The sequence below is a fragment of the Ciconia boyciana genome, chromosome 6 (genome assembly GCF_034638445.1).
Source record: "Ciconia boyciana chromosome 6, ASM3463844v1, whole genome shotgun sequence".
NCBI classification, from domain to species: Eukaryota; Metazoa; Chordata; class Aves; order Ciconiiformes; family Ciconiidae; genus Ciconia; species Ciconia boyciana.
In genome coordinates this window covers 45,594,051-45,621,487 of record NC_132939.1, presented here as the reverse complement: position 1 = coordinate 45,621,487, position 27,437 = coordinate 45,594,051, and the positions used below count along the sequence as shown (strand labels likewise).

The 27,437-nt window shown below is 39.6% G+C and overlaps 1 protein-coding gene across 1 annotated transcript in view; it reads right to left on the bottom strand.

Moving 5' to 3' along the window:
- YLPM1 (YLP motif containing 1) overlaps positions 1–27,437 on the bottom strand; it is a 39,664-nt gene continuing 12,227 nt past the window's right edge. The window contains 17 exon segments of the mRNA XM_072863835.1: positions 1–402; positions 762–941; positions 2,757–2,887; positions 8,119–8,170; positions 11,220–11,306; positions 12,838–12,921; positions 13,183–13,266; positions 13,485–13,661; positions 13,940–14,059; positions 14,350–14,412; positions 15,067–15,221; positions 15,606–15,751; positions 15,900–16,074; positions 16,479–16,571; positions 17,755–18,235; positions 20,128–20,233; positions 22,952–25,372. Of these exon segments, the coding sequence (XP_072719936.1) occupies positions 795–941; positions 2,757–2,887; positions 8,119–8,170; positions 11,220–11,306; positions 12,838–12,921; positions 13,183–13,266; positions 13,485–13,661; positions 13,940–14,059; positions 14,350–14,412; positions 15,067–15,221; positions 15,606–15,751; positions 15,900–16,074; positions 16,479–16,571; positions 17,755–18,235; positions 20,128–20,233; positions 22,952–25,372 (4,522 nt within the window). The 3' untranslated portion in view covers positions 1–402; positions 762–794.

Genomic DNA, 27,437 nt, shown 5'->3' with positions numbered 1-27,437 from the left:
CCGAGTTTATAGTGAAATTTATTGTTCTGCTTCCTAATACAATAAGCTACAAGGTACATACAGTATAAAACGAGAACGGCCACAAAGCAAAGGTGATAAACATTCTGTGACCGTACAGTGGAGGTAACGTCTGTCTAATCCTTCCACTTTACCCCACAAACAGCAGCTAAAACTACTGGCCCTCCCCCTCCCTCCCCTCCAAAAATATTAAAAAGTAAACTGTCTCTCTCACTTAGGAGCAGCGGGATTCGTTGTTTTTTTTTGAGGGCACTGGTTATCTGCCAATATCTCAAGAAAATTGCTGAAACTAAAGTAACAAAGAAAAACTGTGAAGGTGGGAGTGACATGACCCATGCAAGATGCTCATGACACCTTGGTTTACTTCTCCTCAGAGCAAATGGCCTGTAAAGAAAGGAAAACTTTGTTACACCAAGTAAAACAGCAATTAATGTGGTCAGAGTTAAGATACAGTAAGCAAAATCTGAACTAGACAGGACTAGGCACACAGCTAAACTACTCTTTTAATAAAAACAATCTTCCTGTTAATAAGGTTTGGAGATTGATAGCTGACGATCCTTCTTTTATTTTTAGATGCTGTATGGGAGGGTGCACACTGACATGGGCAAACCTATCATACAAGGCTCCAAATCAAATAATCTTGCCTGGGAGAACTCTAACAATGACATGACCTGGAACCTCAACTCTTAAAAAAACCTAAACAACATCAAGGCTATAAACATGCAGGAAGACTGAATACTCACCTTAAAGGCACAAAATTCCATTTAACCACTTTTTCATATATACTTGGTGCGGTTGAGGGCTCTCTCAGCAAGATGACCACTTTCATCTGTTATCTTCTCCCAATCTGTTTGTCCAACAACAAAACCAATGGCCCTTTTCCTGTCTGCATCTTTTTTTTCTTCTAGATCTGCCCACCGCACCTATGGAAAACATACTATCAGTAGGACAATCTCTTAAGAAATCCTGAGACAAGTCTAGGCTTTCCACTGCAGAATGCTAGGTTTGTACTAATTTTCATTCGAACGGGTAAGTATTAATTTGTTTTCCAATGGGTAAAAATGGAAACTACACCAGTTACATTAACTTTAACTGAATATCCCAGGTGTTCCATGGAGAAGAAAGGTACAGATGATTAGCTTTCTCCATTTCAACGCTATAATTCTGAGAGCTGAAGTGTAATTACTACAATTATTTATCTGTTCAAAGCAATGCTTTCTGCAGGAAGAATTATCAAAGATTAATTTAGTGTCTTCATTTTCTGTACAACCTGTCTTTCAATTGCATAATGGAAACATCTAGAAGATTACTATGAAGTTACAGAAAGACAGTATTAAAGAGCAACTCAGCAATGAATGAGTGAATGAGGGACAGTTTTCTTCTCTGTCTTCTGTGATACACTTCTATTTAAATCTTTCCACTAAATAACTTCTTCATGCATTTGTTATCTCCCATCTTTACAGCTGCAGCCATCTCCTCTGTGGCTCTTCATGGTCATGCAGATCACTTGCATTCATCCTGTTCAAACATATACAGTCATTCCCTCACCCACAAACCCAGACACCAATGGGAGGGAGTGCAACAGGGAGGAGGGAGCGAGGGAGGTGATGATGAAGGGCTACAGTCCAGAAACTCAGCTGGAACACACCGTTGCAGAACAAGAAAAAGCAGTATGTGAAGGAGCTCTTCCTTGACATCCTAACTGATTAGTCCCATTCAGGCTGATCTGTTACCTGGGGACATAGCCTTATCATCTTTTTGCCAGCATCTCCCTATTCCACTTTCTACCCGGATTTCCCCAGACATTCCTGCTGATAAGCAATGTCTGCTTTCTTCCACCATCACTTCCTCTGCCAATGCCTTGGTATCTCCATTTCTGTCACACACACTGGCCAGTACTACCCATATTTTCTATTTGACATTACAGAACAAAACAAAGCCCAAACACCAACAGTTAACTCTAATTACTTTTAGTGACAAAAGCTGGTCTTTCTATTTTGAAGAAAAAAAAACAAACCACAAAACCAAAAAAGAGTATTACCTCTTCCTATTACCTCTCTTTCACCTTCCTCTATGATTTTTTGCCCTTTTTTTCACAATGGTATTTGAAGTTGTAGCATTTTGTGTTCAGAACAGAAGTACATATAAAGTGGTTGAAGCCAACTTCTTGTACACCATTTCCCAAGCTTTATGCAAGGTATATGCAGGAGGTAATGTCTACAAGACTTAATTGATATAAAACCTACATAGCTGATACTTTCCTCAGCTGAATCTTTTTGAACATAAGAACAGTGTGCTGTTTCTCTGCCTACTTATTACAAAACCTAACAAAAAAATAACAATAAAATCATCATCTTGTCTTGGAAGCTGCACTGTATATGACACTATCTCATCACAAAACATGCAGCATAAGAAAAGGACTCTATGGGTTGCTCTGAAACAAAGTGCATCATCTCCCCCAGCAAGAAATGGGACTCGATTCCATTCTCAAAAGCCATGCCATGCATAGTTAATCTTTATTATCTACAATTCCTCACTTCATTATAATTAATCTGTTTACCTGTGGAAGACCCTACTCTCAAGAATATTCTGTTACAGAATCTAATGGAACAGCAAAATGAAAAGTGATCAGTGAAACTTCCATATTCATAGACACTGAATGACTTGATACAAACTCTTTTTCACGGAGACTGTTAAATGGTCATATACAGACAGTAAGTCATTTGAAAATTTATTACCCTTTTCTTTCCAGGTTCAGAAGCACGTGTATCATAGTCATCTGGAAGCTGTAGATAATCTTCCATTCTGCTGGCAATTGCTTCCCAGTCACGTTTCCTTTTAGTGCCAGTCCGCAAACCATCCAGCTTGTCTGAGAACAAACACAGAGCCTCAGAGTTAAAGGAGAATTTTTTTCTATTATTCACACAAACAAGACGAGAGTGGAAAAATTTTCAAAAGAATGAGCAGCAGAATGTGTACATCCAGCTTGTCTTGACAGGTAGAATGATGAGAGTTGAAATAAACTAGAGAAGACTCAACACCATTTTCATGTTTTATTGATCTTTCACATTAACTGTGTGGCAATAACACTCAGTCCTGTTATTTGTATGAGGGAGAAAAGCTTGCTCTTCTGATGTTCACACTATATGTCTGTCCTTACAGGTACAATATAGTCACCAATAGCTAGGAACCACAAATCCACCTTTCTGTATTTGAACACAATACTAAAGCTGTAGCATTTTTCCCAAATTTGGGGTTTAATACTGTGTCAAACATGGCATACATGCAGTATCAGGGAACAAATGACAATCATATCATTTAATGCATCAAAGACAAGTTTTTGAGATACTGTTTCTGCTAAACAAAAAGCTCCTTGGAAACCCTGATCCACCCCTTTCTTTTTCTCTCCCCTCCCCACAAGGAAAACACACTCAAAAAATCCTCCAGGACTGGGGGGAAAAAAATAAAAATCTCAGAATCTTTTGTTTCATGGTGTAAGAGGTCAGTCATGAATATTTGAGCAGTATGTTTGTCCAACAGTCATCATTTTCTTCTTTTTCTTATTGAACCGATAAGGCACGAGGAGAAACAATTCCATTCCTAGGTTTCTAAAATTTTGTTCCTCTTTGGACACTTATTTTCAGTGAAAAAACAACACCCTCTTGAAATTGAGAGGCAAACTGCTTTTGGAAAGGAGATGAAGTATTCATTGTAAGATTACGAACAACAAAGCATGAAAATGAAAAACGGCTTTACAAGTCAAAGGAAATCCTAGTACTTCTGTCGATGTATGCTACCATTTTATAAGCCAACAATTCAAGTATATGCAGAAGGAATACTAAACTGGGCAGTTATATTCTGTAAACCATTTCCAGTGATGTCAGTAACATTGTTTCAGAAGTCACTATTGTAATTAAATTCACCCACAAAAGGCCTCAGAAATAAACCAAATACAAGGCAGCATATTTTCTGGATAGCAGAAAAGGATGTTCAAAGGTATGTATTTAAAGAAGCTCAGTTCAGAGATGAGTTTTTTTACTTAATATGGGAGAGAAAAGAGCAACAACGGAGATAATGTGAGGCAATGGTGATGTAGACATGCTAGTATAATTTAAATGCCATAAACTAATTAAGTAATTTCTCCCTCATACAACTCAAATTTTTAAAGACTTTGCCGCATTTCCCTGGAGCAGATACAGAATTTCTTCTAAGAAAACATTTTAATCCCCCTCTGCCTTTTAAAAAATCCCACATTTAAGAAAACTGTGCAGAATATTTGTATCTGTTACATGGTATTTTGTTACACAATTCAGTTAAGGTTCCTCTTTTGCTCTAAGTTAAATCTGCCAAATTTGAAGCTCAATCTTCACATAAAGACGGCACTCCCTCTAGAAGACAAAATTGATTTATACAATATTCCTCTGTTACTCCAGCACATAATGTACTTGCCCTATTCCTCAGTATTACTCTCAGATCAATCAGCGTAGATCGTTTGTAGCATAAGGGTTTCCAGAAAAAAAGAGACATTGAAAAAGGAGAGCAACAAATGCGTTGAGGAGCATTTAGGAACATGAAGAACTGAAAATTCAGGAGCTCTCTGTTGGCAAGTATCTGTACACAGACATATTCCTGTTGGAAGGCAACATTCTATGATGCAAGCTCATCTCATTACCAATGTGGAAGAAAGAGTTCAGTCTCCCACTCCCTGTGGCACACAGACCAATTGAAAACATCGCCAAGAAACAGGTAACTCTCAAACATTATAGAGGAGTTCAGGAGGTGTTCAGAGTATGAGGTTCCCCTCTGTCCTTTTTTGTTACCGCTACACAGAATTTATTTTGAAATGTTATCTCCTTCCATGTTTGAAGTTGGATTGCCTTTCCAGAGGGATCTGCTTCCATCCATACTATCGTGGTTCAAGGTACATGTGCCATGCAGTAGACACTACAGAAATGTCAAAAGCCTACCACAAAGCATTATTTCAGAATATTCTTTTCTGAAAATGAGACAAGGTGTCATTTTGTAACATTGGTGCTTGTAAATATTTATGGCAGATGATTATTTAGTGTTAAACTATTAAACATCATTTTACCATTTCAATTTTAAAAACAATGAAGCAGCAGCATTTCTGAAAACCCACAGAACTTAAAAACTCACCTTCAGAATTTTAATAATAAAGCATCTGAAAGTAACTGACTTAATTAGCTCCTTCAAAAACTAAATTAATCAGCTGAATTTTTGCACCTCTTATACAAAAGCTAAAAAGTTTTATGTAAAATGTTATTTGTGTTCTAGAGCAAATTTTACAATGGTATCAAAACTTCAGCTATACCAGAGCTCATTTCTCCCTTCCTGAAAGTTTGTAGAACTCACCACTAAGCCACACTTTGAAACAGAGTATTGCACTAAACACTTTGAATATAGTCAAATTTTAAAAATGTGAGTCCATTTCTGTAAATTTAAATACAAGAACCCGTGTGCTCTATGCACTGAGACAGACCAGTGATTAGACTTTAGAATAAAAATGTGGCTGTGCACTCACAACACATAAGGAAATTATATACCACACACATACTCAGAGGAATGCATCACCCCTGCCAAAGTAAATCTGAAATACAGCAAGAGCTCTGAGGTGTACGGTATGTTGATTGTCACAAGTCAGCATTGCAGCTACAGAACTCTAACTTTTCAGAGGCTTATTACAATCAATAAGATCTTATTGTGCTTTCCTGTAACAACATCTACTCAGAAAGAAAACAAAAAAAGCAAAACAAGACTTACAGTGTTCTTTTTGGATTCTGCACTTATATCACTTCTGCAAATGTATGCTCTCTGGGACTAATGCAATAAACCTGATGGGCAGGCCAGCTCCCAGGAAATAATTCAACTTTGGAATAATAAATGCATACCACAGTTTACATGCCTTTTAGGAAATAATTGTAACTGGTCATCTACAACAAACTCTTACTGTGAATTAAATATAATAATTCTTACTCACAGACTGCAAGTGCTTATAATGCATACCTTGAGCTAAAAGTTCTGTGCCCTTGCAGAACAATTTTTCAAGGAAACAACATTCATTACATAGGAATGCCTGGCTTTTTTAAAATGTATGTTCTGTCAGAATCTACTTTTAATCTATAGTTCTATATATTTATAAAAATGAACCTAGAGGGTAGTTATAAAAGTAAAATTGTAAATACGGATTTTTAATAGAAAGACCTCAGCACCTGTATCTGTGTCTTACAGCATGCTAACATCCAGTTTGTTAATGGAGTTTGATTGTTAAAGGATTACTGCAAGAGCCTCGCAAGTAACTTACTTTAGCATAAAATTAACTCTGCTGCTCACTCCCCATTTTACATTTAAGCGGAGACCATATAAAAATCCTGCGTTTTATATTATGGAGTTTTCATATGGAAAGAAACGCACCACAGTTCTTTGTTTCTATTTGTTAGCAGTATTTGATCATGAGAGAGGTAACTTTTGAAAGCTATCTGTTAATTTCTGCTGCAGTCACAGTCTCCACATTGCTAGAAACTACACATAAAGCTTAAATATTTTTAGAACACACTTTGGACTCCTGTGATATTTGTAAAACGCACGGGATGACTTAAGGTTCACCGTATGCCACACAACACATCTATTCTTACTACTCAATATTTAAAGAAGTCTATATTATTTGGAATACAACACGATGTATCAGAGCATTCTCCAACAATGCAGTTTTCCAGTACTATGATTTTGTACATAATTGGGAAAAAAATCATTATAAACTTAAGAAATAATCTTAAGATATTAAAACAATGAACTTCCATAACAAAAATGCAGAGCAATCCTGAACTAATTCTGTCTAACTGCCTAGTTGTTTGATATGCTGGAATAATTGAGTACAAGGCTCCTCCAGTTGTACTGCAGGTGCCACGACATCAAGATATTCCACAAATATTCAAATAATTTAAAAGAGAGCACAGCAGCAGAAGAGATGGTGCAGCTCAGCAGTTAACAGCAAAGGCTGAAAGCCTGCTTTAGGGAAGTCAGAACTTCTAATGCTGTTTCTATGGTGCAATTGTGATTTTGGTTATTGGAAAGTAATGATACACAGGGCTGTACCACACATGCAGAAGCAAACCTCAAAACGTTAAGACATGCTGCGTCCCATTCAGGTATTTGTTACTTCTCATAGACATGACAGAAAATAGAAGTTTTATGCAGATTGCATTGATAAAATCTTCACTTGGAACCATTACTGTTCAGTAAAAAAACCCAACCAAACAAACAAAACTGATCATAATGACTAGAAACCCCTTTCCATGTGTATATCTTCCACCATAGCCATGGTGCATGCATTTCAGCCTAAAAGTTGCTTTTGACTTTGACAGAATCCTAATATTAGCACTTATGTCTAACACAATCAGCAGCGCTAATCAGAACAAAAAGTGCAGCAAAAATAGTGCCCTTGTGCTCCTGGGAAGTCCATTTTGCATCCTACTAAGAAGAATTCTAGCACTCTCCTGGAACTGAAAAGCATAACGAACTTTAACTTTTCAACACCTCAGTTGTTGAAAGGATACACTGAGGCCTAATCATTCAGAACCAACTTCAAAGCATGCCACGACTTTGTCCTCACACATGTCAATTTTGGAGAGTGAGAAACATCTTCAACACAGTTAGCTACTAGGCATGTCTCCAAGAAAGTAAGAAGTTACTGATGACATTTAGGCTTGAAAAAAAGGTATGCAGTATGAACAAGAATGCAGTGCAATGTAAGTTGACCTTTGCTTTTTATAATACGGAAGAGATGAATAAAGAATAGAAACACTGCTTTTTTAAAATTTTAAGACAAAGTACTTTCCTTGAACAGATGGAAGAACAATTAATGAGTATATAAAACAGTGATGGTTAGAAAGTCATAACTCCCTTCCCTCTGACAGAAGACAAATTCCTTTTCTGTATAGATGCTTTTGCAGTTTCAGACACGTGTATGAGATCAATAAATTTATTTGTCTTTGGTGAGGAGGCACAGTAAAAATGGAAATTCAGGTTTTGCAAACATCATCAGATACCAACTATAAGAAACAGGAAAAAATAAATACCCACCTAGCTTTGCCTCAGAAGTGTCCATCTCCCATTTGCTTTTCGGAATGTAACCCTAAATCATACACAGAAAGAAGCTCGGAGGATTAGAGAGAGACACACATGCATATCACTTTTGAACTGGAAACAGCATTATAATGGGAGCTTAAGGTATTTCTTTTTGTAAGGCACAATTCTTGTTATCAGATGAAGAAAACAAATTACTCAGTATTTCAGAACTTCTGCATCCACTTCCCCTTCAGTGATTTTAGCAGCCCTTGCAAATCATTACAAGAGTGCCGCCCTCTGCAAACACAGAACTCCAGAATGAGTCTAACAGATAGCAATGGCGCTGTGTGCACAGTTACTATATTATATTACCACAGGTGGCAAAGTTATTGCAACACAACTTATCAGGCATAAAGAATATTAAAAGCTTTACAAATACAAATGAAAACCATATACCATAGTCATAAGCTTTTAAGAATATATTCCCAGATTTACGACACACAAGCTTCACTTAATAATCCTTTTGAAGGGACATACTAAATTCTTGCATGAGTGGTTAGTCCGCAACTAAACAAAAATCTTTTTTTAGTTTAAATGAGAGTATCTGCTGAATCACTAAGATTTAAGTATTATTTTTCATTTAAAAATAACCCTCTTAGTTTAATAATTCTTTTAAAACACTTTTCCCCTACAAATAATGTCATAATACGTTTTACATGTAATGATCTTTAGCCAGTTTATTCCTTGTAAATGAGCATAATGATACTAAATTTGGCAAAAAGGTATTTATTTTAGATATCTTCTTGTTATCTTTTCATTTTATACTCTTGGACAAGTAAATCCTTACTAAGCAACCCCTTGTAACTCATTTCAGCTGTTCAGATTTGTTATAAAACTACTTATGTTTCTCTGCAATCACATAAAAAGCTCAATGTAGTGAAATTCCCTGTGAGAATTTCATTATTTTAAGAATGATTTTTAATAGAGAGAGAAAAGAACTACTCTAGAAGATTTCAACAAGAAAGCAATCCACAGACCAGTTTTATTACTCTAACTTCTTTACTGCTCTATTTATAGGTTGCCTCCACTGTGGTAAACTTATACGTGTATTTGTTAATGCTAAGGGTTACTAAATCAGAGTGTACTATTCCAGAGAGCTACACTGCTTTTGATTATGTTCAGCATTGCTCTTCCAAAATCCTTGAGAGACCTTTTTTCTATCAAGCATATATCAGTGACTTGAAATTATCAGATCTCTGTATTTTATTGTTTTTAATCACATCTGTAATTAATACAAACTAAGACAGTTTGTGCTGCAATATTTTCTTGTAACAAATAAACAAATTTCATGTATATTATGTATATTTATACTTTTAAACCAAGTTGCACATTAAAATTTGCTCAGAAAGTTTACACCACAGCCGGAAGCCTGTATTGAACAAAGTGATGTGTGATACACTGGTGAGAACACTAAGTTAAATGCATCAATAATTCATACCATCAAGCACAGAAAAGCAAGAATTGTCTGAATGCTACAAAAAACCCTATGGGAGTTGATAATAACAACAAAAGAGTGACTTTGATGGTGTGAAATGGCCTATTGTGTGCTGAATCTGTACGATATCCTGGTCCTCAGATAGGATAAGAAAAGATTCATACTTCATCCTTTGGTACAAGACAGTTGGATATTTCAAGGACATCTGCCAAATGGCAGAGCTTCAGACCTCTCTTTTTCCACAGGACTAAATGCAGCAAAATGAATTGAAGAACCCTTACCAACTGCTCTCAGGAAGGCAACAGATACCAAATACAGTGTACTGTTCCACCTTTCTGTCTGACATACCTCTCTCTGAGATTAGCCATGTGACTGCATAGCAGAGATTACATACAGCAGATAATTCTTTTCTAATTTTCATCTCTTGTGAATCTGAATAGAAAACATTCTTATATGTAGATTACTTTTAGTTATTAATAATTTGCATAGTTTTCACCACCAAGCTTTCTCCTTGTCTCATAAAGAAAAGGCCTATTGTTACATGTGCTGTACATTAGGACACTCCCCAGAGTCCATAAACACACACATACACACACACACTTATGCACAGATGTCTCAAAAGCTAAAGACAACTTTCTCTTCTAGATATAGCTCACTCCAAGAAATGAGACTAGCAGCCATATTCTTGTAAACATGGGTGCGTCTTTGAAATGTTCTAACCACACTTTATGCAGTCTCATACTCTGTGCCAAAGAATAATTTAGTAAAGAGAATAAATGAGTCATGTTGCAAAAAACAGATGTTTATTAAAATCCACTCTTCCTAAGCTTTATTTTTTTATTCTATATTTCAACTGCTTTCTAAACTGCCACCCCTGAGGAATAGTAAATTTCCATCAAGAAAAAGGACTTTGCTCGTCTCAGACGTTTTTGGTTACTTCCTGTTTATTGGAGTTTAACTGCTTGGTTGTGGGAACCAGCATTTGACACATTCAACTCATCAAACACTGACCAGCTGCAGCTCCAACACATACCAAGAAGTTACATTAGGAAACCTTCTGTAGCCTTTTAAATACATACCTAAAAACGCCAGCCCTCAGAGTAATTCTCTAACCTTCATTTTTCCAAGAGACCTAATCCCTTATCTTGGAAATACCTACTGACAAAGTCAGTGAGCCATGGCAGAGAAAGCATTCTTCTTCATAACTGTTGTCATATACTGTGACAGTCGAGAAGAGTTCTTTAGACACGCGAAAGGAAATAAGCTAAATTAATCTTTGCCCATTCTTCCCATCCCTCCACTTAGTGTAATTCTTCGATAATCTGAAAGACAGCGCTATAGTGTACTGCAATTTATAAATGTCTGTAAGAGGCATGTTGCCACACTCCACTGATAATGCTGTTTGTGGCACAGACTCACAGATTCTTAAAAAAATTCAGTTAGGAATAATATAATTTAATGTTAAAGTTCTCCTAGAAATGTTTAAGGAACAAATGACTAGAAATGTGTGTATTAAGATTGCACTGCTAAGAATGGCAATGGGTTGGCATTTATAAGACTGAGATTCTCCCTCAGACACATTAAGAAACATTTTGTTAGAGATGGCTGATGTGTCTCCTACCAGTTCACTTTCTTCCTCCTCTGCTGTATCCTTCTTGACTTCTTCTTTCTGGTCTTCAATATTTGCATCAAAATCCTCCATCTCCACCTGTTCCAAAGCACAAGCACAGACTTACAAGGCACCACTTGACTTCTAAGTATTATCTTTTTAGCAGAGGTAAGCTGAAGATTCCAAGTTCAAATAGAAGAGGAAAGAAAGGATTCATCTTTGAAGGTATGATGATGCAATACATATGAATACTGGCTCCATTTTGGCTTCCCTCAGAAGCAGGTTCCCTTCTAGCTACAGAATGACAAACTGTGTGGAAAAGTAGCAATTGTTTATTCTCTGCCTTCACGTGCATTCTTTATGCTACCACTATCTGTAACAATGAGATATTTCTCTTGCTTCCCACACAATCACATTTCAAAACTTGAAATCTCAGTAAAAGATCTTAAACTTGCCATTTACACATCACTGGAATGGTGCTCTCTGCATAGAACATCTCTATCAAGGCTTTATCTTTTATATATTTAAGTATCACAGTGAAAAAAAATAACCACAGAGATTAATATAATAAAGAAAATGGATGCTTTAAGACATATCTAACCCTGCCCATATATCCAACCCTAATGGTTGGATATTTAAGACATATATCCAACCCTAATGGAATACTTTCTAGGGTCCACTTCTCTAATGGGGATTCATGTGTATACCGTGGCATACCTAAAACTCTCCAAGTATGTACAGTTCTTCATTACCGTTAGTAAAACCTTGATGCACACAGAGTAAATCCCAGATCTGCCCTTCTCCGAGTCTACTTAAGAGCTGAGCCTTTTGCTGTCCTCTTACAGATTACTATTTTTCAATACAAAGAATTCAGAGATTCAAAAATAACCTGCTGACCTCATGACAAACTGCAAAGAGTAAACTCTGTTTCTACTTCAGCAGTTCACCAGTTTCTATGGTCATGGCAAGAGCTGTTCTGACAGCAACATGCAGCTATGGTACATTCACGATGACCATATGATTAACATACTAATTTATTCCCAGAGCTCCTGAAACAGCTGCCAAAGAATGCAACAATACAGAAAGCTGACGCACCAAAGATGCATGTCGCGGCAAACTGCAAATGGAATAAACAGGTAGCATACTTCTACAGCAAATGTAATCTTTTGCTACATGTTTTTTATTTATTTCTTCATTCTCTGCCACAGGTCTGTATTTCTCAAAGCAGGGACCGAGAGGAGTTCAAATTTGTTTATTTACTTATTTATCGAACTACTTCCTCAAATTATGATCCAATTAATCCAGTAACCTGAAAAAGTGCTACGTTTCATCTGAGAGTGCAAATATCCTCTTTAATTGGTACTAAACAGTTGCTAAGGACAAAGTGGCTTCAGTTCTTCCTCAAAGATGTGTAAGTCTGGGCTCCAAAAAGGCGACAAAAAGTAACATGTACCTTCATGCTTGGGTAATTGATAAGAATAATGGAATACACTTGTCTGACACACCAATTCTGGCTATCTACAGTGCCAAGTGTAAGTGCCCTGTTGTGATCATATCCTTCTCTGCTTTGTATTTTCAGTATAGTCACAGCTACATAATTTGTAATTTTAACAAGCACAGAGATTCTCACCTCTTCGATAGCAGCATCCTGCAATAGAGAACGAATGTCCAGGCGCATCATGTGACGTGGTGCTGCCTCCCAGTGATCAGACATCTAACAAAAAACAAAAATAAAGCACCTCTAAAAATGTAACTGATTCAAATGGAAATGTGGGTGTCTGATCACAAACAAGATGTATCTGTACTTAAGAAAAGTAATTTCAATCAATCCCATGAAATAACTACCAGCTCTTCTAAGAGGAAAAGTGTAAGCATTGTGTAGTCTAAAAGAGGTCAATAGTTTTCCAACAACAGCAGGCCTGAAAGCACAATGAAACCTATCATTAATCCTATGACTCCAGATGTATACAGTTACCCTGCTGATTTCCTTTAGCTTGCGTCCATGAATATTCCTCTTGGAACACGTCTGATTATCTGCACTCATTTCAGCTAAGTACACCTAGAAAGAGAGAGACAATATTAAATATTGTAAATAAATTTTTAGAGCTCTCTTTCTACCTGGTGATACACTCTGCAGTTGTACATTCTAAGAAAGGTAAATTTGTAACTGTAGACCACAGCATTTTTCCTGGATGTGGGAGGGACTTTGCATTCAAAAGTTTAGAAATACCAGCATATGGGTACTAGCAAGTTCAAATGCTTTTTAGGCTCCATTACCTCAAAACCCTTGGTTTTTGCAGCACTCCAAAACTGTTCAAAATGTCGCACTCTATCATTGATAGCATCAAGGATAATGAAGGGGAAGAAGCCATCATCCAAGGTCTTTTTGAAAGTTTTGAACATGCTGGTCCGATAGGTCTCTTCCATATCAGCTTCATATTCATACTCCATCACCTTTATCAAGGACAAAAGCACTTAAGAAATGGACACCTATTAAATTGCTAATGTTCAACTGCTGAATGTCATGACAACAAAGTACACTGAAAAAACATCTTCAAGGTCAACTTTTAAGAATTTGCTCATTCTGCCCTGAAGTTATATTGACTTGTTTTGAAAAACACCCCACGGACCTCTGCACTCTTCCAAAGCCACAGACTGAAATTCCGATTGCCACTGTGTTGTTCCAGAATGTCTTGTTTCTTTGTCTAGATAAGCAACTGAATTAAAAGTACCTTCTTTTTAACTTTTTTCCCTGTATCTGGGTCTCTCTCTTCTTTTTCCACTTCAGTGATAAAATAGTCATCCAGGCTGAGCACTCTTGGTGCAGGTCCTCCACACTCTACTTCCTTATCCTGGGAGGAAAGCAAAAAGCAAACACATACTCTTGCTGTAAAAATTCCATTCTGCTACAGAGGATCTTCAAAACACTTCTGGCAAACAGCAGTTTCCTGCTCTCTATTCAAAACAAGAAGAGAGCAGTATCCCTCATGCTTGCTAATAGTGGAGGGGATTCACATGCCATATGAAGACATGGAACATGAAATAACAACAGGTTGAAATTCCAGACAAACAGAAAGAAAACAGCAGAGGAAGTGCACATAAAAGACAAGCAGCACGACACAGTGAGTGGTTGTTTACCTACCCTGATGAGTTTTGCTACATGTGTTTTTCCACTGCCAGGCAACCCTCGCATTATGATTACAATCTGAAACAAAGATCATGTAAGGAGATAGGATACTGTACTACATTTAACAGAATCTCTTTTTCAAAAATTTTCTTCTAGAAAATTATGTGCTCTGGGCTCACACTTTTGCATATCATCAAGCAAAGCCAGTACCATGCCTCACTGCCTAGTTTACAAACCAGATTGTAAGGAATGATAGTAGTTCCACAGCATAAGAGTATATGATGTTAATCATCTCAGCAGCTCATACTGCATAAGAAGTTATACATCTGGTTCAGACAAAATTAACTGAATGAAACTTGTCTAGAAGTTTTATAGCCTGAATCTTGTTCTTTCTTATTTTATATGGTGAATTGGCAAATCTCTTGACTCTGTGTAAAGCCAAGTCTTTCCTCTGATACATCAAACACCCAAGTGAAGATCTCAGAAGAGTCTAAAATACATTAACATTACCCACTAATAGGAATTTCATCTTAGCATTCCCAGGAAATTTACATCTCTTGTGGACTCCTAATAGCTATGCTACAACACTCCAGGCATTTGCAAAGGAACCAAGAGAATTTCCAGAGCTTCCTCAAATGTAGGCTTGTTCCCAACATATTACACTCATGAGCATTTTATCTGAAAGTACAGACCTCGTAGAAACCTACTGTTGCTTTCAGAATGCATACTCACCCTCTCCGGCCTGCTATCCCGTCCTGGTGGCTTCAAAATATCATCTACATTTTTAGATTCTGGCTTCCTTTCCACTCGTGGAGCAGGTGGTGGCTGACGGGGCATTGATGGAGCAGAAATGGGAATCCTTTCCTCAGGGTAATTTCTACGATCACCTTCAAATTCCAGTGTTTGGACACAAGAATTTTCTTAGTTCAGTAAAATAAAAAAATTAAGATGTTCATACCCACCTGAACTGATTTAAACAGACCTTCATTATTTTAGGATAAATTCATAGATTTGTCCCCAAAATAATTCAAATTTCTGATCTTGAACCTATTGCAATCAAAGACATTTTTTAGCAGAGTAACTGTTGCATTCCTGATCTCATCACCACTGAGAAACAAAACTACACGACACCGCTCAAATAAATTTTCCTGAATTATATATTCTGAACAAAGAAATACTGTGAATCAATTAATCTCCCAATTAATCTTCAGCTCTGCAAGTCCATATTTTTCATAATATTCTAGCACGGCTTCAAGATTGAGAAACTGTACCTCCAAACATGGAAGGCCCATGATCATATGCTGGATGATCTGTCTTTCGTTCATATGGTGGTCTTTCAAAACCACCCCGCCTGGAGGAAGGATGGTCTTTCTTGTCACGGTAAGACTGAGTCCTTGAAGGTGTAGTAGGAAGAACCCTGCCAAAAGAGTATTTTGCATATTTCTAGAATTTCTGTTATGGATTCCAGAGAGAAATGAACATGTACCTCACAGGCAAAATGGACAGCATGATACCCAATACAGGTTGAATTGTACTGATTTCAACAGTGTTCTGAAACCACGTACCTATCATCTCGGGGATGCCGCTCTTTTTCAAATCTCTCTCGCTCATAGTCAACAGAACCACGGTCTCTGTGCAATTCCCGCTCTCTCTTGAAATCCCGATGATCTGTGTTGGAATTACCTTGACGCTCAAAATAAGGCTCACGATCTCTTTCTCTATTGTAACGACCAGGGTGCTCTGAAAGGAGAAACCCATGGAAATCCAAACTACTAAAACGTACTCTGAATTTTTTATTGTTTTTGAAGAAAAAGCAAACAAGAGTGCAAGAAAAGTATATAGAAACATACGATGTGAGGGCTAGAATAGACTTAATCAGCCACTGAATCTGTTTTCCAAACTGTAACAGACAACCATACCACAAAATCCTACTTAAAGCTACAAACCTGAATTTTTAAAGTGGCTAGGTCATTGACTGCATTACTCCTCTTGACAATATAAACTGTTATTCTTATGGGCCTCTGCAGAAAATAAAGTGATTGTAGCTTAAAACAACAGTTACTTAGTTTAAAATATGCTTTTAATGCCTTACAACTTTTCTCAAGAGCTAACTAACTATGAGAGCTTAGCCAAGCGCTCCCTACCTTTTTGAAATGTTTGCCTCTCCGGCAGAGGTTCTGGACGCAGGGTTACCCTCTCCCCATACGGAATCTGTTCCACTTTACTGGTGGTTATATCTGGTTAAAAATAATAAAAAAATAATCAAGGTCTTAAAATACCTTGCTTCCATTTCCTTTCCTCTGTCATGAAAAGCAATCAGTGAATGGCATTAAACGTGACTGGAATAACTTGCCAAATTTTTTTTCATGGATAACGCAAAAAGAGCTCTACATAAATACACAACACTATGGTTTTGAAAGTCTGAAGCAGGTTTGTGTGTGTGTGTGCGTGTAAGTATGCGTACCACTTTATCTTAAGAATGGGACTTCTGCCTTTTCAGATGCGTGCAGGTAGCATGCACGATCAGAAGATTATAAACATTAAAATGCTCTGAAAGTTTCAATAACTCATAGAACTACTGTAGTCTCAAGAATATTAACTGAAATTCTCACTTTAGATTCTTAACAGTGACAATTTTTCTAACAGCTTTTAGTAAAACATCTACTTAATGGAATTGATATGGCTTCAATTCATGTTATGGCACCTTTGAGAGAGAAAAACCACTCTTCAAACAACAATGAACAATTTAAGAACTTCTTTACAACATGATTTCACTTCTGTTAAGAACTAAGAATGAGGGAAATGAATTCTATTAAAAAAACAGTGTCAAATTTCAGCTTTGATAAGTTCAATACTAAAAATCAGAGCCCTTCACTGTTTATGTGTTAAATGCCTGTTTAGGGCGCATGCCCTTCAGAATCAGAACTTTGTCTCCCTCCCTTGTCTAGAGGGTAGCTCACACCCGTTAAGCAGTATATAAATAATGCAAACACCGGTCACATTCTGCTTTAAGTTGCTAAGTCACACCTAAGAACTCTAACAATCCAAAGTACTTTCTAGCACAGTTATTCCATACTCAGCTACAAAGGGATTAAGGGAAAGTGTCAATATCAATCTAAACATAACACACTGATGTGATCACATCAGTTGGTGTTTATTAGAAGCAGATGTGGCTATACACCATTCAGTTCACATGAAATAGCTTGTTATCACAGCACTGAAGAAAACATTAAACTCAAGGCTGGAGGTTATAGACTCCTTAAAATTGCATTGCTTAGCATTAGATCGCAATGTATGCAGCCTACAAGTCAACTGCAGAACATCTACAGCATGCTTTGAGAGGCATAATCCCTTAGCAAGAAGCTAGAAGGGCTAATTAGCTTTCCGCTACAGATCAAACAAACACACTGTAATACTTACCTCGCCCGTGGCCATAATCCACAGTTTGCTGAATTACAGGTGCTTTAGGAACTGGTGGAATAACTGGAGGAAGGGACACTGGTACAGCTGATGGAACAGAGGTGTGAACGGCAGGTACTTTCACAGGCGAGGACACGGGTGGAGGCATCATTGACTCCTGTTTACACAACTCGTACTCCATATTTGCTCCTTTATCCTCATTTGTGTCCCAGAGTCCGTGGAAAGAATCCTCATCCCAGCGTTCCTGTTCCACAGCAGAAGGTGATGGTTTTAAAGACTGACCATGACTTGGGGTTGTAGTTGGAGTAGAAACTGGAGCATGTGGCCTTGTCATAGGTGTAGCAGGCCTTGTCAGTGGGGCACTTGGTCTTGTCACAGGGGTGGGCTGTCTGAACAACACAGGAGGCTTTATAATAACAGCAGGAGAAGGTTTAATAGCTTGGGCTTCTACTGGTGCCTCTGAAGATAGCTGAGAAGAGACCTAGATGCAGAAAGCACTTTTAATGTAGATCTGTAAACTAACCTTCTTGCATCCTCTGTAAGTCAGTAAGCACAATGGCAATTGGTAATCAAATCATAAGCATTTTCTAGTACCTCCATCAAGGTGCTACAGGTAGGAGGACAGTATCTCAAGAACTGGTGGCCTGAATTAATCTGGTGTTTGTTCACTATATGAAGGCTTAAATACTATTTATTTTCTCCTTCAAAATAACCTTACCAATTTAAGCTCCAGTAGGCCTATCTCAGTTCAAAAGTGTCTATGGTTTTATTCCCAAAGACTCCTGCTGTCTGCAAAGATTCCTGCTGTCTGTGAGGAGGCTGAAAAAGTCTGAAAGCTTGGTGACGCACAAAAGGATTGATAAAGCCAGCTTCTTTCTGGAAGTCACTGGAAAAATTTCCAGAGAGCAGAATCACCTGGAAACCCCTTAATGAAATCAACATCAGATCAACATAAGAAATGGGGAGGTCTTGCCCAGTGGGAAAAAAAAAAAAGCCCCAAACAAAAAAACCCAACCCAAACCAAACAAAAAACCAAAACCCCTTAATTAACCAAACAACCCCATGGAACCCCACGTGCTGTGGCACAAGAGTTTTTTCAGCATCACAGCAGATGCCAAGGCAGCCTTATTAGCAACATGCAACAAAACTTGCAGACTGGTTATAGATACAAAGCTGAACTTTGTAATAACAGTTCAAAGTCACAGCAGAAGTCTGAAGGCAGGAATCCCAAGAAAGACAACAGTTGTTTGAATACCTTTAGGCAGATAGGTGAAGTAGTCCGAGATACAAAATATCAAAGTTGAGTAAAGTCCCTTCCTAAAGGCATCAACATATCTACAGTTCTTGGTAGCAAATCTCTTCCATTATTTTACTTTATAGACACTCTAAACAAGGAAGAGGTCAACTAGGCAAAAAGAAAACTTGCAGTGCCTCATTCACTGCATAACACTTCTCTGGAGGAAGGGACAAACAAAGCTTGGTCTGGCTAAATGTCAGACCCAGAGGTCAGTACGACTAAATTTAGTGGTACCAGTAACTTTGGGGTTAAGATGTGATGAAGAATAAAGACGGTGCATCGACTCAGGCATCTCCTCCAACATGCATTTAACAAAATTGTTTATTTGTTCTAGGAAGGATTTATAAACCTGAGTTAACATGACTGCAGAAGTTCAGCTGGTTCCTGACTGGGTATGAGTTATCAAAAAAAAAAAAAAGGCAGCTGAGAAGAGTTCCCAGAATCAACCACGAGATTAAGCAGCAGAGGAATAACTTGCATCACAACAGGAGATGAAGTCATGGAAGTACACAAATGTGAGCTTCCATGCACTTTATGATATTCCAGAGGGTAATGAGAATTCCTAGTAAAGACAGCAAACAGAAAGCTAATGCCCGCTCTACGCTGAAACATCTCTGGTTTTGATGGACCAATACACAAATTTCTCTCTTTAACCTCTTCAAAGAGGAGAGCGCTCTTAAAGTGGAAAAAGCAGAGGAAGACTGGAATTAAAGACAGTATCAGAACCTAGTTAGGCAGGGAAGAGAAGGGTCTTCTCATGAGCCTTATGCCCCTGTTTTGGAAGAGCTCACCGTTTCTTGCACATCATCCCACAGCAGTCCAGGCTGTTGAGCCTCGTGCACTACTGTCGCCAATGGGTCATGCTCAGAAGACACAGTGGACTGAATGAGTAAGAAAGACTTTGGAAAATCTAAAGAAACTATGAAGTTGCTTTGCCTCAACAAAAGATTGATGGGGTTGTAAGGGCTGCTGGGGAGGCATTCCACAGAGAAGTTTGGCCATTAGAGTGCAGAACTGATCTGACAAACATTAATAGTAATTGCTAACAGCATATTATTAACACAAGATTAATTTACCTGAAAGGCACCCGGCCTTGTGCTTGTGTTCTGTGATCTAGGAGTCTCCTGTGTGGAAATGTCAGGTTTAAACTCTTTCAACTTCTGTAGCTGTTCTTTTTGCTCTCTGCACATGAATCACAAGAAGTGTTATCAGTCTGTAGCTTAAATGAAAAATTAAAGAAATCAACACTCACAGTGAAAACCACGTATTACACTAGCATCAGGGGCCAAGTCCAAAGAAGAAAAGGACACAGCACGCTTTACATGGTTAACGCTATGATTCAGAAATCCCTGTTTTGCATTCACCTAACCATAGAGGTATTTAATGTATTAGCTGCCTCCCTTTTTGACCACAAATTTCCTCTGCAACATGCAGTTATGCTTTTGTGCTTGGCCAGAACCACTCCACTTAGACAGTAAAGAGCAAAGCTAGATTTCAGCTTCGGACAACACCTTCTGCAAACCACAAGCTCAGTGGAGATGTGTGCCTAAGTGCTCTCAGTGACTTGCTCTGGGTTGCACACTCACAGGATTGAGACCAACACAAAGCACAACAGAGACTCCAACATTTAAAAACAAAGTGGTGATGTTAGCTTTTGTTTCCTTGTTTTATGTATCAAAATGCTACCTAGTCTATGGAGCAGAGACCAAGACCAGTAGTGAATACTACAACCACTGGATTCAATACGTTTCCATCCAGTTTTTGTTTGCATCTTTTTATGTAGTTTTTTTATTGCTAATAACTCTTTGTTCCTATTAATTGTGTGTATTAAAGTAGCGCCCAAAGAACAACTAAGAATGGGATCCCTCTGTACTAGGCACAACAGATGCCATCCTGACGAGCAACCCATCTGGTCAGTGTTCAGTGCAAGGGGAACTTGGCTCACAGAAAGGGATCCAAAGTGCTGCATTAGTACAAAGAGTAAACTGAGCAATTGCTAGCACTTAAAAGGTCTTCTTTACACCTGTCTTAGGAAAAATACACCAGATGACCAATACAGAACAGCATGCAGCTCAGAGTATGCTGTTTTATACACAATAAAAGCAAAGCCAGATGAAGACTTTACCTTTGGAGGTGAAAGCAGTTATGCACCACACTACTGATATAACTCTTGGCTCAAAAAAAATGTAAGCAGTCTCCTTAAAGTTGTTCCTACTGTTCAGACTGGGGTCATCTGCTTATAAGAACCTGATGAGAAGTACCAGTATAACTAATTTTTAAGATTATCCTCATATTGAATTAAAAATCAGTATCAGTAGTGTCATGTTTATATTTCCCCTTTTTACTGGCTTAGAAAGAGGTATATGTATCTACTTTCTTACATAAAATGTTTTAGTTTCTGTGTTTAAATACTTCAGCCCTAATAAATTATTCACCTAGGCAGTGATTCCCAAACTATGGTCCTTAGATTAAGTCCACTGGCTTGCAGCTAGTCACATTAAACAGCTAAACATATGCCTGGCAACCTGAGGCACTGGGAAAGTCAGGAAGATGAAAATGATCTGTTGCTCCGAACTTTAGGCAAATATTGCTTTATAACACAGATTTCACAGTTACCTGTTGAATTAATCTAATTGCAGTGAAAGATTAAACTATTCAGAATAAAAGTTCTCCCTTCCTTTTTAAAAATTATTTTTCTTGCATTTTGGCATGCAACTAAGGCCTTCCATATGGGACAGATGCTTAGCAATCTTATGAGTCTGAAAACAAAACGGCTTCAAGAAAAGTGCAAAACGTCTCTGTATCTTTCAACATGGTTTAATGTAAATGTAATAACGATAACAAAGCATTCATTTTAATTGCCCATTATCTTAGCATAATATCTTGTTTATGAAATTAAACTCCTGTCTTTACTAGGCGCCAATCCTTAGCTATCTCTCAGTAACTCATGAACAGGATGAACCACATGAACCTCTGTCTCTAAGATGCTTCCTCTTTTCTCTACAATCTGCTCTGAAAGATCTCATTCACTGAAAATAGTCAAAGAAACTAATATTTTTTTTGTTTTTTAAATACATTTAATGCACCTAAACCCATGCACCAGATCACAAAGACAGCATTTGGATAGATGGTATGTGCTCCATTCATTCTAATATTACTAAATTTACTGAGCCCTAGGATGTTTCTGATGTTTAAGAGGATATTCTATTACTTATTTTGAAATAAACACCTATTAAAGCCTTAGGGAGTCTAGTAGCTGCTTTCTAAAACATGGTCTTGGTGAACTCTTGCGTTCATATCCTCCTGATTGTTATCACTGCTGTTATGCTGATCCTCAGAACCAAGATCAACCAAACTTTACAAAATTATTTACTGATGATGCTGGATTTCAAATGAGGGAGCATTGTAAAGAGAAAAAAAGAAAAAACCCACATATGCTTTAATTAAAAAGTAAGCAGTATCCAAAAGTTAAATAGGTCCCATTGTGTGAATTAAGAACCACATTAATGTAGATCTTGACAGGTAAGTATTAAAAAGCAATTATCAATGAGCTCATCTGACACTAACAAAAAGACTGAAAAGCAATTATCAACAAGCTCATTTGAGGATAACAAAAAGATTGGTCAGGTGATGGGGACAGATCTCTTCCTGGAAAGTTAAAAAACAGGGAATGCCATATTCATGGGGAAAGAGACAACCACCTATTTAAGAAAAAAAGTTCATCCACAAAAGCTGTGATGGAGGTACTCCAAATAATTTCTTCCACATGAGCTCCTACCATCATGCTGTGGCGAAAAGAAATGAAGCCATTACTGTGTAAATGAAGGAATGAATTAGGAAAGGAGCACCATCTCCACAGAATGGGATTCCCACCCACAGTGACAGAACCAGGCAACTCACCGAAGCATTTTGAGCTCCTGGGCAGCCTTCAGAATTATCTCATGCTGTCTTTGGCTAAGGACCATCACTCCTCCCAAGGACTGGTCAGAGTCCAGGTTTGAATCTGCTCCCAGCATATCAGAGGAATGTGAAGGTGGAGGAAGGGATGAATCTGAATTATCATCCAAAGACCGCAGTCTGTCTCCATCATCTGGATACCACCTATCCGACAAACGTTCCCTCTCCCAGTCAGTCCTTTCAGGAAGGTAGTCTTGCTTCTCCCGCCACGTGTCGTATCTCTCTGGATACTCTCGAATCCTCAGCTCCCCCCTGTCTCGGAGGTCTCTGTCATAATGATCTCTGTTCCTATCCTCCCTCCACCTATCTTCTCGGTATCTGTCCAGAGGTGGAAGAGGTGGTAATGGTGGTAGAGGGGGGATATCCAGGTCACGATTCCTCATTTCTCTGTCATCCATAGGTCTCATGTCCCAGTCTCTATCCCATTCTCTGTCTAAATCTTGATCATAAATGTCTGAGGATCTTCCAGTCCTATCTAGATCTCTCTCTAGTTCCCTCTCTCTTGGCCTTTTCCAGTCATCCCACCATGAATCTTGTCTGTCATGATCAGATGACAAAGGAGGTAATGGTGGTAGGGGAGATAATGGAGGCAATGAATGGTGGGACTGCAACCTGTCATCTCTGTCATACGCATCTGCAGAATCATCCTGATAATCAGAGTTGTGATCTCTCCAGTATCGTTCTCTTTCCCAGTCATCCAATCGCTCATGCTCCAAAGAAGGGTCATCTTGACTGTCTAAAGGAAATTCCTCCTGCATTCTGTCATCTTCATGACCCCAAGAACCCCTGAGTGTCTCATCTCGATGGTATGGAGGCAATTTGTCAGGATCATCTCCTAGGTGAATAGGTTTATCTACATTGCCTGTTTCAGATCTTCCTGCTTCCCTCTCCCGGCTACCTGCCCTCCTGATGGGACCCCTCTCCCGGCTACCTGCCCTCCTGATGGGACCCCTCTCCCGGCTACCTGCCCTCCTGATGGGACCCCTCTCCCGGCTACTTGCCCTCCTGACGGGGACCCTCTCCCGGCTACCTGCCCGCCGCATGGGTTCCCTCTCCCGGCTACCTGCCCGCCGCATGGGTTCCCTCTCCCGGCTACCCGCCCGCCTGACCGGGCCTCTCTCCCGGCTACCTGCCCGTCCCCTGTCCCGGCTGCCTGTCCTCCCAGCTAGCTCTCTGTCTCGGCTAGAGAATATCCTCTCATGGCTATCTGACCGTCCACCCAGTCCCCTCTCTCGGCTGCCAGACCGTCCATCTGGCATCCTCTCCCTGCTGCCTGACCGTCTATCTGGCATCCTCTCCCTGCTGCCTGCTCTCCTGAACATCCCCCTGCCACGGATGGATGCCTGCCTAGCCTGCCCTCTGCCTCTGTATACATATCCTCTGCCACGACCATCGTCCATCCTGCCCATTCCCCGGCCGTGGCCATCATCCATCCTGCCCATTCCCCAACCACCGTCCATCCTCCCCATCCCTCGGCCACCATCCATCCTTCCCATCCCTCGGCCACCATCCATCCTTCCCATCCCTCGGCCACGGCCCATTCCCCAGCCACGGCCATCCCCCTGCCCTCTGCCACGGCCATCATCCAGTCTGCCCTGGCCCCTTCCTCTGCTTACTGGTCCCTTGCCTCTACCTTCATGCACAAATGGCCCTTTCCCTCTGCTATCTGGTCCAGGTAGGCCCTGCGTGCTATCTGAAGCAATCAACTGGCTGTCTGGTGAATCCAAATCCTGATTTCCTGTTACAGGGGTTACCACACCGCCTGTTCTTGCAATACCTGACTGCAAAGCTACAGGGTTACTAGAAAGGGATGTTGACTTCTGGTTCTGAATAGGTGGAGTAGGTGCTTTGGACTCTTCTACTTGCTGGTTAGGATCATGTGAACTCCACGTCCACTTTTTAGGAGGGTCTGAAATAGTTTCTTTGACTTCAGGTTTGGATGGTTCCTGTTGAGTGTTTGTCAGGTCCTCATTTGGCTCAATGGGACCTGCACTCTGTGCATCGGGAGTAGACTGTGTTCTGCTTACAGTCTGCTGATTGCCAGCTATGTCTGTAAAAGGTTCTTTGTTTTCTGACTGTGAGTCTGTCTGCGACTGCTGCTGCTGCTGTCCCAAATGAGGCCTGGGCCCCCTCCATCGTGGACCACTAGGTCGGGAACCATGTCCATGCGATGCATTTGTCGAAGTATAAAATTGTGCTGCTGGTCCTCGTGGAATAGTCCCCCATCTACTCGAAGACTGTCCATCTGTATTCTGTCGGTCAAAACGTGACCTGTATCCTTCTGAGCGCTGAGAGTCAAAACGAGGCCCTCTCTGTCTTGAGCCTTCAAATTTGTCATATCCTCTTCCTCGAGGTCCATCAAATCTATAAATAACATAATGGCAATTTTATTCAAATGAACATGTCAAATTAAAATCCTCTAAAAGAGTTTCATCCCCCCCCCAAAGTCACTTCTAACTGATGAATCCTAGTGTGCCTTAGGACCAATCCCAACTGAACCAGTGCAGAAGCACAGAGACATGTTCTTCAATTCAATATTGTCCACTGAAGACCAGTTTAAGCCACTTGCAGATTATGTAACCCTAAAAGGAAATTTGGCTTAAATATCTCAGGACTGAAACCTGACTGACAAAGAAAGCTGGCAAACTCATTTGAAAAAAGCTTTCAACTTTTGTTTAATGGAAGTTTTGTTGCAATTAACTCCTGTTGAACTTTGGTTTTGACAGTATGCAACAAGCCTACTTAACTATGGTGATGAATGCCACCTAGAAAAATCTTTAAATATAGATCCTTTCAGAAAGTGCAACAAACTGTGATATTGCCCAGTTCCATGCAAGATAATATGCCTAAAACAAATACATTTTTACTGCATCCCTTTTAAAATTCCTTTTGAGAGCACCTACAACTGTCATTACTTGAATATGAGGAAATAGGTCAGGCAAACTAATGAAGAATAATTCAGGCAATCATATTTAATAAGGCGGATCTAGTAAAAAATCCAATCTGTAAGCATATGCGCAAATACCGATTTACATAATAGACTAGAACAAATCAAATTCATTTTACACAAAATAGAGAACTCATGTCTGAAGCCAAGTTGCTTGGATGTTTGGGATTCACAGTTGTGTCTCACTGGATGGGGTCATGAAGGCCAAAGTGCAGCTGGAGCTGAACTTGGCAAGGGACACAAAGAGTAGTAAGAAGGGCTTCTATAGGTATGTCAGCCAGAAAAGGAAGGTCAAAGAAAGTGCATCCCCCGATGAACATGACTGGCAAACTGGTAACAACAGAGAAGGAGAAGGCTGAGGTACTCATCAACTAACAACTTTTTGCCTCAGTCTTCACTGGCAACCTCTCTTCCCACACCTCTCGAGTGGATGGACCACAAGGCAGGGACTGGGGGAGCAAAGCCCCTCCCACTGTAAGAGATCAGGTTCGTGACCACCTGAGGAACCTGAACATATGTAAGTCTATGGGACCTGACGAGATGCATCCCAGAGTCCTGAGGGAATTGGCTGATGTAGTTGCCAAGCCACTCTCTATGATATTTGAAAAGTCATGGCAGTCAGGTGAAGTCCCTGGGGACTGGAAAAAGGGAAACATTGCACCCATTTTTAAAAAGGGTAGAAAGGAGGACCCTGGGAACTACCGACCTGTCAGCCTCTGTGCCTGGGAAGATCCTGGAATAGATCCTCCTAGAAGCTATGCTAAGGCACATGGAGGACAGGGAGGTGATTTGAGATAGCCAGCATGGCCTCACCAAGGGCAAGTCTTGCCTGACCAACCTAGTGGCCTTCTATGATGGAGTGACTACATCAGTGGACAAGGGGAGAGCTATGGATGCCATCTATCTGGACTTCTGTAAGGCCTTTGACATGATGCCGCATGACATCCTTCTCTCTAAATTGGAGAGATATGGATTTGATGGGTGGACTGTTCGGTGGATAAGGAATTGGTTGGATGGTTGCATCCAGAGGGTAGTGGTCAACAGCTCAATGTCCAGATGGAGATCAGTGACCAGTGGTGTCCCTCAGGGCTCTGTACTGGGACCAGCACTCTTTAATATCTTCATCAATTACATAGACAGTGGAATTGAGGGCACCCTCAGCAAGTTTGCAGATGACATCAAGCTGAGTGGTGTGGATGACACGTCTGAGGGATGGGATGCTATCCAGAGGGACCTGGACAAGCTTGAGAAGTGGGCCTGTGTGAACCTCATGAGGTTCAACAAGGCCAAGTGCAAGGTCCTGCACCTGGGTTGGGGCAACCCCCAGTATCAATACAGGCTGGGGGATGATCGACGGCAGCCCTGTGGAGGAGGACTTGGGGGTACTGGTGGATGAAAAGCTGGACATGAGCCGACAATGTGCACTCACAGCCCAGAAAGCCAACCATATCCTGGGTTGCATCAAAAGAAGTGTGACCAGCA